The 12,098-nt window shown below is 50.3% G+C and overlaps 2 protein-coding genes across 8 annotated transcripts in view; both read right to left on the minus strand.

Moving 5' to 3' along the window:
* LOC106612862 (BCAS3 microtubule associated cell migration factor) overlaps positions 1-12,098 on the minus strand; it is a 343,035-nt gene that overhangs the window by 65,802 nt on the left and 265,135 nt on the right. The gene's annotated exons all lie outside the window — the stretch shown is intronic.
* On the minus strand, positions 553-9,122 carry LOC123744733 (uncharacterized). The gene is made up of 2 exons (XM_045724540.1): positions 8,798-9,122; positions 553-8,735 (listed from the first exon to the last, which is right to left on the minus strand). The coding sequence occupies exons 1-2, from the start codon at positions 8,834-8,836 to the stop codon at positions 7,632-7,634; spliced, it is 1,143 nt and encodes a 380-aa protein (XP_045580496.1). The 5' UTR covers positions 8,837-9,122; the 3' UTR covers positions 553-7,631.

The following is a 12,098-nucleotide window of genomic DNA, read 5'->3' on the forward strand; positions in this document are numbered from 1 at the left end:
ACCACAGCTAATACAGTAAATGACAGGGGAGTGTGGAAGAAGTCAAGGGGTCTGAATACCTTCTGAATGCACTGTATGTTGTGTGTGTGTACTGTGTGTTTACAGTCCTAACTCTAGGGTCTAGGGCTGGAAACCAGCTGGTTATGAGTGTGGTGGCCAAATATGAGCGAAGCGCGAGGGCTTGATGAAACTGTGTGGGTTCAAACCTGTTCTTAAGGCTCTGCACACATCACACACTGATTAAAGCTCTGGGTCTAGCAGCTCAATTCCACCGGGTTTACACTTACACTTACACACACACACACACACACACACACACACACACACACACACACACACACACACACACACACACACACACACACACACACACACACACACACACACACACACACACACACACACACACACACACACACACACACACACACACACACACACACACACACACACACACACACACACACACACACACACACGCCCCGCAACCAACTCTCTTCATCACTTTCAGGATAATGTCCCAATGGAAATGGAGTTGCCATCTATAGGCAGAAAACATATATAATACATTGGAGTTGATTACGTAGCTAATCTCAGATATTTGGTATGAGCACAACACTAAGCATTTAATAACCATTATACTGCCACAGCTCTCTCTCAGGGTTGGGCTGGATTACTGGGCTGGAGGGTGTGTGTGAGTTTGTATGGAATGTGTTTATGTGTATATAGTATGCATTTGTGAATGTATGTGATGTGTGTATGCAGTGTATGTGCGTCACAAGTACTTATGGTGTGCAAGTGTTTTCAGTGTGTGTGTGTGCTCTGCGCTCCCTGTCTCCAGCGCCCATATATCAAATCTCCCACCATGCCTGTGCCTCCAACCCCGCTGTGCAAATTTGTCAAATTAGCCACGGCCCCACGGGGTGCACGCACACCCACACACACACACGGTCTCCACAGGGTGAGGAATCCAGTGTGAAATGAGGGCTGCCACTGTGGGCAGATTAACCAATAATAAAGTGCATTTCACAGACACACTGGCTCATTGAGGGGCCTGACGGCTCTAAGACCAAGACAGAGGAGGGAGGGTCTGCTCCAAATACCCACTCCCCGCCGGCCTCACTCACACCCTCCTTCACTCAGTAAGCTACAGTCTACACACACCTTCCCCAGTCTACCCTCCAAGCCCAAGTGCCCACATACAGCCCTAAAACTCAAAATCAAATCAACGTTTATTGGTCGCGTACACAGATTTGCAGATGTTATCGCAGGTGCAGCAAAATGCTTGTGTTTCTAGCTGCAACAGTGCAGTAATACCTAACGATACACATCATCCAAAAAGTGAAAAAGAAAGAATTGAAGAAATATCAGAACTAGACCGCTACTGATCCTCAGAGCGGGGACGGGGGTCGATGTGTGTGTGATCCTGGCCTCTCGCACCTCGTCCGGATCGCCCGACACCCCTGGTCTGGGCGGGCGACGTAAGACCCCTGGCTGAGCCCAGATTATCCCTCTAAGAGCCTTACACAGGACCCAGACCCAGGGTAGGGAGACAGATGACCGTTTACACACAATAATACAGGATAGCAACTCAACTGTCAATACCAGACTGTTACATATAACACACTACACAGCACTCCCCCAGGTATTAATGACAGAGCAGGAGACAAAACACGCAACCACACAGCAGAAAAACATGCTAAAATGACTTGTTGATGAGAACACACGTATTGAGACAGAGACCTGTGTGTGTTTGTAGGCTTAAAGAAGATACTTAGGCGTTCCAATCAGTCCCTCACATAAACACATGGCCAATCCTCCACACACTGTTTAGACTACACACACACACACCTTCACTATCCCACTACCTATTATGCCACCAACCAGCGCCACTACACTTGTTCATCAGCTGGTGTGCATCTGGGAAGCATCACTGACCAGACAAATAGAGGAGAGGAAAACGGGTCATTTGGTGAGAAGGCTAAGTAAGAAAACAACATTTCTACAATATATAGGATTAGTCAAGGAAAACCCAAAGGAGGGAGGGAGGGAGGGAGGGAGAAAGGAGGAGAGGAGAGACAGAGGAAAGTTTCCGTCTTATTATAGTAAACTAAAACAAAAACTAATCATGAAAAATCTACTTAGTAAAAACTGAAATAAAATAATGAACAAACCTGTTTGAAAAACAAACTATACTGAAACTATTGTTGTAAATAACAAAGATAAAATGAAAACAATCATGAATTATGTTCAGTTTTTCTTTTTTCCCCTGCTCAGACGTGCATCAACTAATGGTTGTGTGTCACGTCGTGGCCTGTGCAGTCCGGCACCAGACTGCTTTAACATGTCAGTTATGTTGCACTGCTCTGATAATGCATGCCAGAACTTACAACGCCTGGATAGGTATTTTACAAAACAACTAACCACATCATATGTTATAGCAATCTGGTGCCCAACTGCACCGTCGTGGCATGAAACCATTGGTAGATGCATACAACGTCTGAGCAGGTAAATACGACCATGTGGTGGTCAGCTGATACATAAAATACCTATCCAGGTGTTACAAGATCTGGCATGCATCAGCAACGTCTGAGCCGAGAAACACGGCCATTGATATGAGCGCGTTGCAAGACTTGGCTCTCACACAGTGTATCTGTGCATATGCACCAGTGTTCTACAACGTGGCAGCTTCGGGACCAAAACAGCGGAGAGATTCACGCTCCTGGTTGTTGCGGAAACTGACACAGTACTACTTTTTACTTGGTGCCTCAACGTCATCTCGCTGAGTCTACCTTTAAAGCTAACTTAACCTATGACCTGACCCATCATCTTATGCATCACTGCCCCAACAATGGCTACTTTCTGTCCCTAACACTAAAAGATATAAAAACTAAATAAAAAGCAGTAAATCTGATCTGAAAACTAAATCAAACTAGACTGAATTTCAAATAAAACAATCGTAAATCTATATAATAGAAATAAAATGGAACAGAAAAACACCAAAACTATAATAACCTTGGTGTCTTGTTTGTGTGTTGTCTGGCAGTGTTGTTGGGACTGAGGATGTGTGTCCGTATATATCTGTGTGTGTGTGTAGGGATGGGGGGGTCGGCTGTTTTGACAGATCTGGTCGTGTTATCTGGCGAGGTAAATCCGCCTAAACCTGGCGCTAATGTCTTGGTGGGGTGATGTGATGGGGGTGAGGGAGATTATTAAGGAATCGCTCCAAACGGCTTTAGAGCCACTAAGATTCTTAACCCAGTTAACCTCCCTTGGCGGTGGTGATGATGGTGAATGTAAAATGTTTGTGTTGACGTAATAGCAGTTATATTGGTTTCATTTAGCTGCAGTATCAATCCCTCCCTGAGGTTTGTAGGCCAGGTTTTTGGACCAGGGAATGACAGAGAAGTGACATAGAACAGCGTGTCATATCTCCATAGCTAATGTAGGAAATAGACCAAAATTATATTTGTTTGATTTTACATGACATGAGTTTGAATGTCTGGTTAGTTTACTGTATTTGTCAATTTCAGTGGCTGCTCTATGATCGAACAAGGTCCAGGCAGAAGCTTGATCGTAAATGGCTTAACATTTAACTTTTATTTTGTTTGCCCTCTGGAATGGAGTAAGGTAATCCTTGTGTTTGGCTGTCAATCATTCCTTCGCTCTCCCTCTCTAACTAACTCCCTCCCTTTTTCTCCCTCCCTCTCTGATTTTAGAAATGGTGGACTACGTCCATTTGAGATAAAGAAGTTTCTGGAAACAACAACACAGTTTGTCTCCTCTGACATCACACGTGATGGAACAGCAGAATGTGTATTGTCATAATTTTTCCTCACAGCTTGAGGCTCCTCACCTCCGTTTCATCAACAAAACCCCACTGAGGAGAACAGCTGTTTCCCCTAATGCGGATTGGATCTTTAACACAGACACTAAACACACCGAGATGTAAGAAGCTCTCCAGACCTCAACACACACACAACTTGAGATACGGAAATGATGTACTTCATCATATAAGGGGCTTGCCTTAGGTCAAGAGCAATGACAATGCTTCTTCAGATTTACCGCATACAAGTATTCCAGCAGGCTAAAATAGCAGAAAGAGTGAACTACCAAACACATGATATGATGCCTACATCAGCCAGAGTAGATCCGCAGGCCTGTAAATCAATATAACCCTGGGCACCTACAGACAGGACAGCGTCAGCGTATTGTGAAGAGACCGCCAACGTCCTGACAACACCGGAGGTAAACAGATACAACTATTCACGGCTAACACACACACACAGTAATGCCTTGCCATGTAAATGCATCAGTCCTAGCCCTTGGCAGTGTGAGGTGTAATATTTCCTTAATGTAATGGGGTTTGATTGGGGGTGTTGGGTGTCTGATAGGCCTGCTGTTTTATTAGCACAACGAGCACTCTGGGGGTGTCCAGTTCATGCTGTCCTGTCCCACCCGAGCTCTCTCCAACACAACACACACATTGCTGTTAAAGCTGGTCTGTTTTGCCCGTTAACCACAGAAGGATCTTCAATCGGAGAAAGCCTTGTGCAAAACAATACACTCCCAGTGTGTTTGTGTAGCGAATGAGTGGTGGCTCCAGATATCAGATCCAGATGAAGCACAGACACCACTCACCCTCTCCAAACCCAACCACCATTCCTATTCCACAACCCTCCACAGTCCACACCCTACCAGTAGAAATAGTGCTGTTTAAACGTTGTGTAAACCTCCATGCAAGAAATGAACGTTCAGAACCCAGACCATTCAGCCCTCAACCTGAGCTCATTAAGCAGAATCAGGAAGTATGGAGCCATCAACAGAAACTGGGAGATATTTCCTAAGGCAACCAAAACACTACCACTGTGCGTCCCAAATGGCATACTATTCCTTATATAGTGCACTACTTTAGACCAGAGCCCTATTGGTCCTGGTTAAAAGTAGTACACTATATATGGAATAAGGTGCCATTTGCGAAGAGGCTCATTGTTTCTGAATGTCAAATAAAATGGATTATTCCAAAGATCTGCCATATGGCCTAAAAGCTTTGATATGTGATCCACTCACCCTACTGGATAATGTTAGGGCTCAGTGAACTACCACCAGTCCCCTGACTACACACAGAGAAAGACACCCTACTGGATATTGGTAGGGCTCAGTGAACTACCACCAGTCCCCTGACTACACACAGAGAAAGACACCCTACTGGATATTGGTAGGGCTCAGTGAACTACAGTGAACTACCACCAGTCCCCTGACTACACACAGAGAAAGACACCCTACTGGATATTGGTAGGGCTCAGTGAACTACAGTGAACTACCACCAGTCCCCTGACTACACACAGAGAAAGACACCCTACTGGATATTGGTAGGGCTCAGTGAACTACAGTGAACTACCACCAGTCCCCTGACTACACACAGAGAAAGACACCCTACTGGATATTGGTAGGGCTCAGTGAACTACAGTGAACTACCACCAGTCCCCTGACTACACACAGAGAAAGACACCCTACTGGATATTGGTAGGGCTCAGTGAACTACAGTGAACTACCACCAGTCCCCTGACTACACACAGAGAAAGACACCCTACTGGATATTGGTAGGGCTCAGTGAACTACAGTGAACTACCACCAGTCCCCTGACTACACACAGAGAAAGACACCCTACTGGATATTGGTAGGGCTCAGTGAACTACAGTGAACTACCACCAGTCCCCTGACTACACACAGAGAAAGACACCCTACTGGATATTGGTAGGGCTCAGTGAACTACAGTGAACTACCACCAGTCCCCTGACTACACACAGAGAAAGACACCCTACTGGATATTGGTAGGGCTCAGTGAACTACAGTGAACTACCACCAGTCCCCTGACTACACACAGAGAAAGACACCCTACTGGATATTGGTAGGGCTCAGTGAACTACAGTGAACTACCACCAGTCCCCTGACTACACACAGAGAAAGACACCCTACTGGATATTGGTAGGGCTCAGTGAACTACAGTGAACTACCACCAGTCCCCTGACTACACACAGAGAAAGACACCCTACTGGATATTGGTAGGGCTCAGTGAACTACAGTGAACTACCACCAGTCCCCTGACTACACACAGAGAAAGACACCCTACTGGATATTGGTAGGGCTCAGTGAACTACAGTGAACTACCACCAGTCCCCTGACTACACACAGAGAAAGACACCCTACTGGATATTGGTAGGGCTCAGTGAACTACAGTGAACTACCACCAGACCCCTGACTACACACAGAGAAAGACACCCTACTGGATATTGGTAGGGCTCAGTGAACTACAGTGAACTACCACCAGTCCCCTGACTACACACAGAGAAAGACACCCTACTGGATATTGGTAGGGCTCAGTGAACTACAGTGAACTACCACCAGTCCCCTGACTACACACAGAGAAAGACACCCTACTGGATATTGGTAGGGCTCAGTGAACTACAGTGAACTACCATCAATCTACTGGCCAGTGGGAGTCTGGGACGACACCGAGACGACAGCAGCGACGACGAGACTGCTGACCCCTGAGATACAACTTTACCCAGACACAACATTCTCCAGAACCCCCTGCTGCTGCTAGTTCCCACCCCTGCCCATGGGGTCACACAGGGATGGACCGGCTCATCTTCCAGAGACAGGGGGCTGGACATGGGATTGAGGAGTGGGCCTACCCTAACCCCACATTCAGATAGGCTTGGGGTTATTTAAACCCATGTGAAGATAACAAATGAGTGTGTGTGTCAGTGTTGCTGCGGACACTTCTGGCAGGGCCTGAGAAACATGTCCTGAATTCTTCAGGGGGAGCCCCAAGCCGTTATCAAGGAGGGGTGGGGGTAAATATCACGTCCTTCTCAGTCACCACAGCGACAGGCATGCGCGTGGGCTACCTGAACCTGTGACCACCTGCCCTCCCCCCAACCATTACCGCCCTAGCCTTGACACTTTAGACTGATTGGACCACGGCAACTGCAACAGCTGGCTAGGGATTAGGTGTGTGCGTGCGTTCAGGGGGGTTAGCTAGTGGCAGGCTGACAGACTAGTGGGTCCTGGTCAGCCCCCAGCACCTGTCACCCCAATGCCCCCAGACCCCAATCCCCCAACTGTGGTGAGTACAGCACTAACCCCACGTGGTCCTATCTGGCCCTGGCCTTCTCAACCAAACTGGACTGGCTGGCTGAGCTGAGCGCCCCCATACAGGTTCCTAGAAACGCAAGCCTACTCGTACAGACTGACACCCGCACAGACACACACGCGGTACAGCTGCAGAGCTACTGTAGGACCAGTGTACTATCCATATAGGACCTATCAACACATGCTGCGGGTGAAAAAGGGCTGGCGATTTAACACCCTGATCCACAAGCAACTCCCCTGCTTCTGCTGAAGGTCATGGCACAGGTCTTACCAGTCTGCACTGCTCACCTCTGGCAGCTTTATCAGGATCAATACACACATACAGATGCAATGCACCTCAACAGCCACAGCCCATTGTTGAGATAGCTTGGCTGTATATGAGGAACTAAACTGTAATCTGACGTGATATCACACTATATTGAATTTGTGTATCTATTGCAATGCGATGGTGATATTTCTTTTCAAATATATAGTTAGGTTATAGTTATTTGGAAGATTCCCTGTTCACCCACCCCTGGGCTGCTGGTGGTGGTAGAAGGTCTGGCCCTGGGTAGTTCTCTGTGATGAAGACCACCCCTGGGCTGCTGGTGGTGGTAGAAGGTCTGGCCCTGGGTAGTTCTCTGTGATGAAGACCACCCCTGGGCTGTTGGTGGTGGTAGAAGGTCTGGCCCTGGGTAGTTCTCTGTGATGAAGACCAGACCTGGGCTGTTGGTGGTGGTAGAAGGTCTGGCCCTGGGTAGTTCTCTGTGATGAAGACCAGACCTGGGCTGCTGGTGGTGGTGGTAGAAGGTCTGGCCCTGGGTAGTTCTCTGTGATGAAGACCAGACCTGGGCTGCTGGTGGTGGTAGAAGGTCTGGCCCTGGGTAGTTCTCTGTGATGAAGACCACCCCTGGGCTGTTGGTGGTGGTAGAAGGTCTGGCCCTGGGTAGTTCTCTGTGATGAAGACCACCCCTGGGCTGCTGGTGGTGGTAGAAGGTCTGGCCCTGGGTAGTTCTCTGTGATGAAGACCAGACCTGGGCTGTTGGTGGTGGTAGAAGGTCTGGCCCTGGGTAGTTCTCTGTGATGAAGACCAGACCTGGGCTGTTGGTGGTGGTAGAAGGTCTGGCCCTGGGTAGTTCTCTGTGATGAAGACCACCCCTGGGCTGTTGGTGGTGGTAGAAGGTCTGGCCCTGGGTAGTTCTCTGTGATGAAGACCACCCCTGGGCTGCTGGTGGTGGTGGTAGAAGGTCTGGTCCTGGGTAGTTCTCTGTGATGAAGACCAGACCTGTGCTGCTGGTGGTGGTGGTAGAAGGTCTGGCCCTGGGTAGTTCTCTGTGATGAAGACCACCCCTGGGCTGCTGGTGGTGGTAGAAGGTCTGGCCCTGGGTAGTTCTCTGTGATGAAGACCAGCCCTGGGCTGCTGGTGGTGGTAGAAGGTCTGGCCCTGGGTAGTTCTCTGTGATGAAGACCACCCCTGGGCTGCTGGTGGTGGTAGAAGGTCTGGCCCTGGGTAGTTCTCTGTGATGAAGACCACACCTGGGCTGCTGGTGGTGGTAGAAGGTCTGGCCCTGGGTAGTTCTCTGTGATGAAGACCAGACCTGGGCTGCTGGTGGTGGTGGAAGGTCTGGTCCTGGGTAGTTCTCTGTGATGAAGACCAGACCTGGGTTCTGCTTCCACTCACACCATGCTCACACCGCATCCAAAGACCAGAGCAATCTCACACATACACACAGCTCCAGCCCTGTCAGGCCCTTTACCAAGCATAGATTGCATTACACAGAGAGAGAGAGAGAGAGAGAGGGGATTTTACACAGTGTCTGTCTGCCTGCTGGGTCAATATGAACAGTCATTAAGTGAAAAAGGATAACTGGGAAAAGATAAAACATTCTCAAGCAGCCTTGGCCAGGACACAGACTTTCCCCTGGCTTTCTCCCTGGGCCAGAACACAGACCCACTCCCCTGGCTTTCTCCCTGGGCCAGAACACAGACTTTCCCCTGGCTTTCTCCCTGGGCCAGAACACAGACCCACTCCCCTGGCTTTCTCCCTGGGCCAGAACACAGACCCACTCCCCTGGCTTTCTCCCTGGGCCAGAACACAGACCCACTCCCCTGGCTTTCTCCCTGGGCCAGAACACAGACCCACTCCCCTGGGTTTCTCCCTGGGCCAGAACACAGACCCACTCCCCCGGCTTTCTCCCTGGGCCAGAACACAGACCCACTCCCCCGGCTATCTCCCTGGGCCAGAACACAGACCCACTCCCCTGGCTTTCTCCCTGGGCCAGAACACAGACCCACTCCCCTGGCTATCTCCCTGGGCCAGAACACAGACCCACTCCCCTGGCTATCTCCCTGGGCCAGAACACAGACCCACTCCCCTGGCTTTCTCCCTGGGCCAGAACACAGACCCACTCCCCTGGCTTTCTCCCTGGGCCAGAACACAGACCCACTCCCCTTGGCTTTCTCCCTGGGCCAGAACACAGACCCACTCCCCTGGCTATCTCCCTGGGCCAGAACACAGACCCACTCCCCTGGCTATCTCCCTGGGCCAGAACACAGACCCACTCCCCTGGCTATCTCCCTGGGCCAGAACACAGACCCACTCCCCTGGCTTTCTCCCTGGGCCAGAACACAGACCCACTCCCCTGGCTTTCTCCCTGGGCCAGAACACAGACCCACTCCCCTGGCTTTCTCCCTGGGCCAGAACACAGACCCACTCCCCTGGCTTTCTCCCTGGGCCAGAACACAGACCCACTCCCCTGGGTTTCTCCCTGGGCCAGGACACAGACCCACTCCCCTGGCTTTCTCCCTGGGCCGAAACACAGACCCACTCCCCTGGCCGGGACACAGACCCACTCCCCTGGGTTTCTCCCTGGGCCGGGAAACAGACCCACTCCCCTGGGTTTCTCCCTGGGCCGGGACACAGACCCACTCCCCTGGGTTTCTCCCTGGGCCGGGACACAGACCACTCCCCTGGGTTTCTCCCTGGGCTTGGAACACAGACCCACTCCCCTGGCCGGGACACAGACCCACTCCCCTGGCTTTCTCCCTGGGCTTGGAACACAGACCCACTCCCCTGGCCGGGACACAGACCCACTCCCCTGGCTATCTCCCTGGGCCAGAACACAGACCCACTCCCCTGGCTATCTCCCTGGGCCAGAACACAGACCCACTCCCCTGGCTATCTCCCTGGGCCAGAACACAGACCCACTCCCCTGGCTTTCTCCCTGGGCCAGAACACAGACCCACTCCCCTGGCTTTCTCCCTGGGCCAGAACACAGACCCACTCCCCTGGCTTTCTCCCTGGGCCAGAACACAGACCCACTCCCCTGGCTTTCTCCCTGGGCCAGAACACAGACCCACTCCCCTGGGTTTCTCCCTGGGCCAGGACACAGACCCACTCCCCTGGCTTTCTCCCTGGGCCGAAACACAGACCCACTCCCCTGGCCGGGACACAGACCCACTCCCCTGGGTTTCTCCCTGGGCCGGGAAACAGACCCACTCCCCTGGGTTTCTCCCTGGGCCGGGACACAGACCCACTCCCCTGGGTTTCTCCCTGGGCCGGGACACAGACCACTCCCCTGGGTTTCTCCCTGGGCTTGGAACACAGACCCACTCCCCTGGCCGGGACACAGACCCACTCCCCTGGCTTTCTCCCTGGGCCAGAACACAGACCCACTCCCCTGGCTTTTCCCCTGGAATTTCATAAGATCCACAGGAGTTCTGGCCCAGGCCGTAAAGCAGAAAGTAGACTTTACAAGGCTGCTCCTTTCTGTTTGAACACCGAGTCAGCAGCACAATAATGTCACGCTACAGCAGTAAATGTCAGGAGGCCAATTTTCACCATGGCTGCATATCACATGGCACCCTATTCCCCTATAAAGTGCACTCTTTTTGACCAGAGCCCAATGGGGCCTGGTCAAAAGTAGTGCACTATGTAGGGAATAGGGTGCCATTTGGGAGACAAGCCATGTCTCTCCTACAGAGTGTTAGTCTGTCTGGCCAGTCTCATATTAGCTGGTACCAACATCGCTGATGGGAGAAGAAACACCAAGCGATCAAGTCCTGCTATGAATCACAAGTCAGTTTTGGGAAAAAAGCTTGGTCTCTCTTAAACATCACTCTAACGCAATATAAACGTTTATTTGCATCCCCCCGCATACACGCACACACAGAAAGATGAGACGGTCCATCCACGTAACAACCCTGAAAAATGGCACAAATTTCACTGGTCAAAGTGAAGTGTTAACGGAGACAGAGCTAAGCTCACTCCTTACTGCTAGTAAGATTTCTACTTTGATATGAAATAACAAAGAAAGAAAAATGTGATGTGAGTTGGCCCACTGACTGGTGCAGGCCTCCTCCTTTAGAGAAGAGATTTACTGGTCTGAACACTCCCTCCTGTTTGATCCTAGAGGACAACAGTTGCAAGGTGTACGTCCCAAATGGCACCCTATTCCCTCCTACTTTTGACCAGAGTACTACACAGGAAATAGCATGCCATTTGAGCGGCAGACATTATGCTAGCAGAACGTGCGGTTGAGGTCCTACATGTACCGTCTGTTTCCTATTGCTCTGTGGCCTCGGCCAATGGTGATTTATGGGGGTCATCAGAACCATTCTCCATAACAATAGAGTATTATTATCTAAACTAATGTCGCTGTAATTCAGACAAGATCAAACACAAACCAACCCTCCTCTCTGGGAACCAAGTCTGGTTTATTTCACTATTTGGGATGATGACTGTGCAACAGCGAGTGTTGCATAGAGAACAATAAAAACAATAGTTTTTGGCCTGCATACTGTAGAAGTTCTACAGAGCAAGATAAACCAATGCACCTTGGTGAGAGGAAAAAGACAGAGAAAGACTCCCCACAAAACAGTGATGATTTTTCACCTCCTCCTTCAAGATTGCAAAGCCCAGTTTACACTCCTCCTCCTCCTCCTCCTCCTCCCACACACAC

This window comes from Salmo salar, chromosome ssa09 (assembly GCF_905237065.1).
Source record: "Salmo salar chromosome ssa09, Ssal_v3.1, whole genome shotgun sequence".
Lineage (NCBI taxonomy): Eukaryota > Metazoa > Chordata > Actinopteri > Salmoniformes > Salmonidae > Salmo > Salmo salar.

Excerpts from the sequence above, each read along its gene's own strand:
- LOC123744733 (XM_045724540.1), bottom strand. The coding sequence starts at position 8,836 with ATGCGGTGTGAGCATGGTGTGAGTGGAAGCAGAACCCAG. Across the intron at positions 8,736-8,797 it reads TGAGTGGAAGCAGAACCCAG|GTCTGGTCTTCATCACAGAG; the intron begins GTCTGGTCTTCA and ends CCAGCAGCCCAG.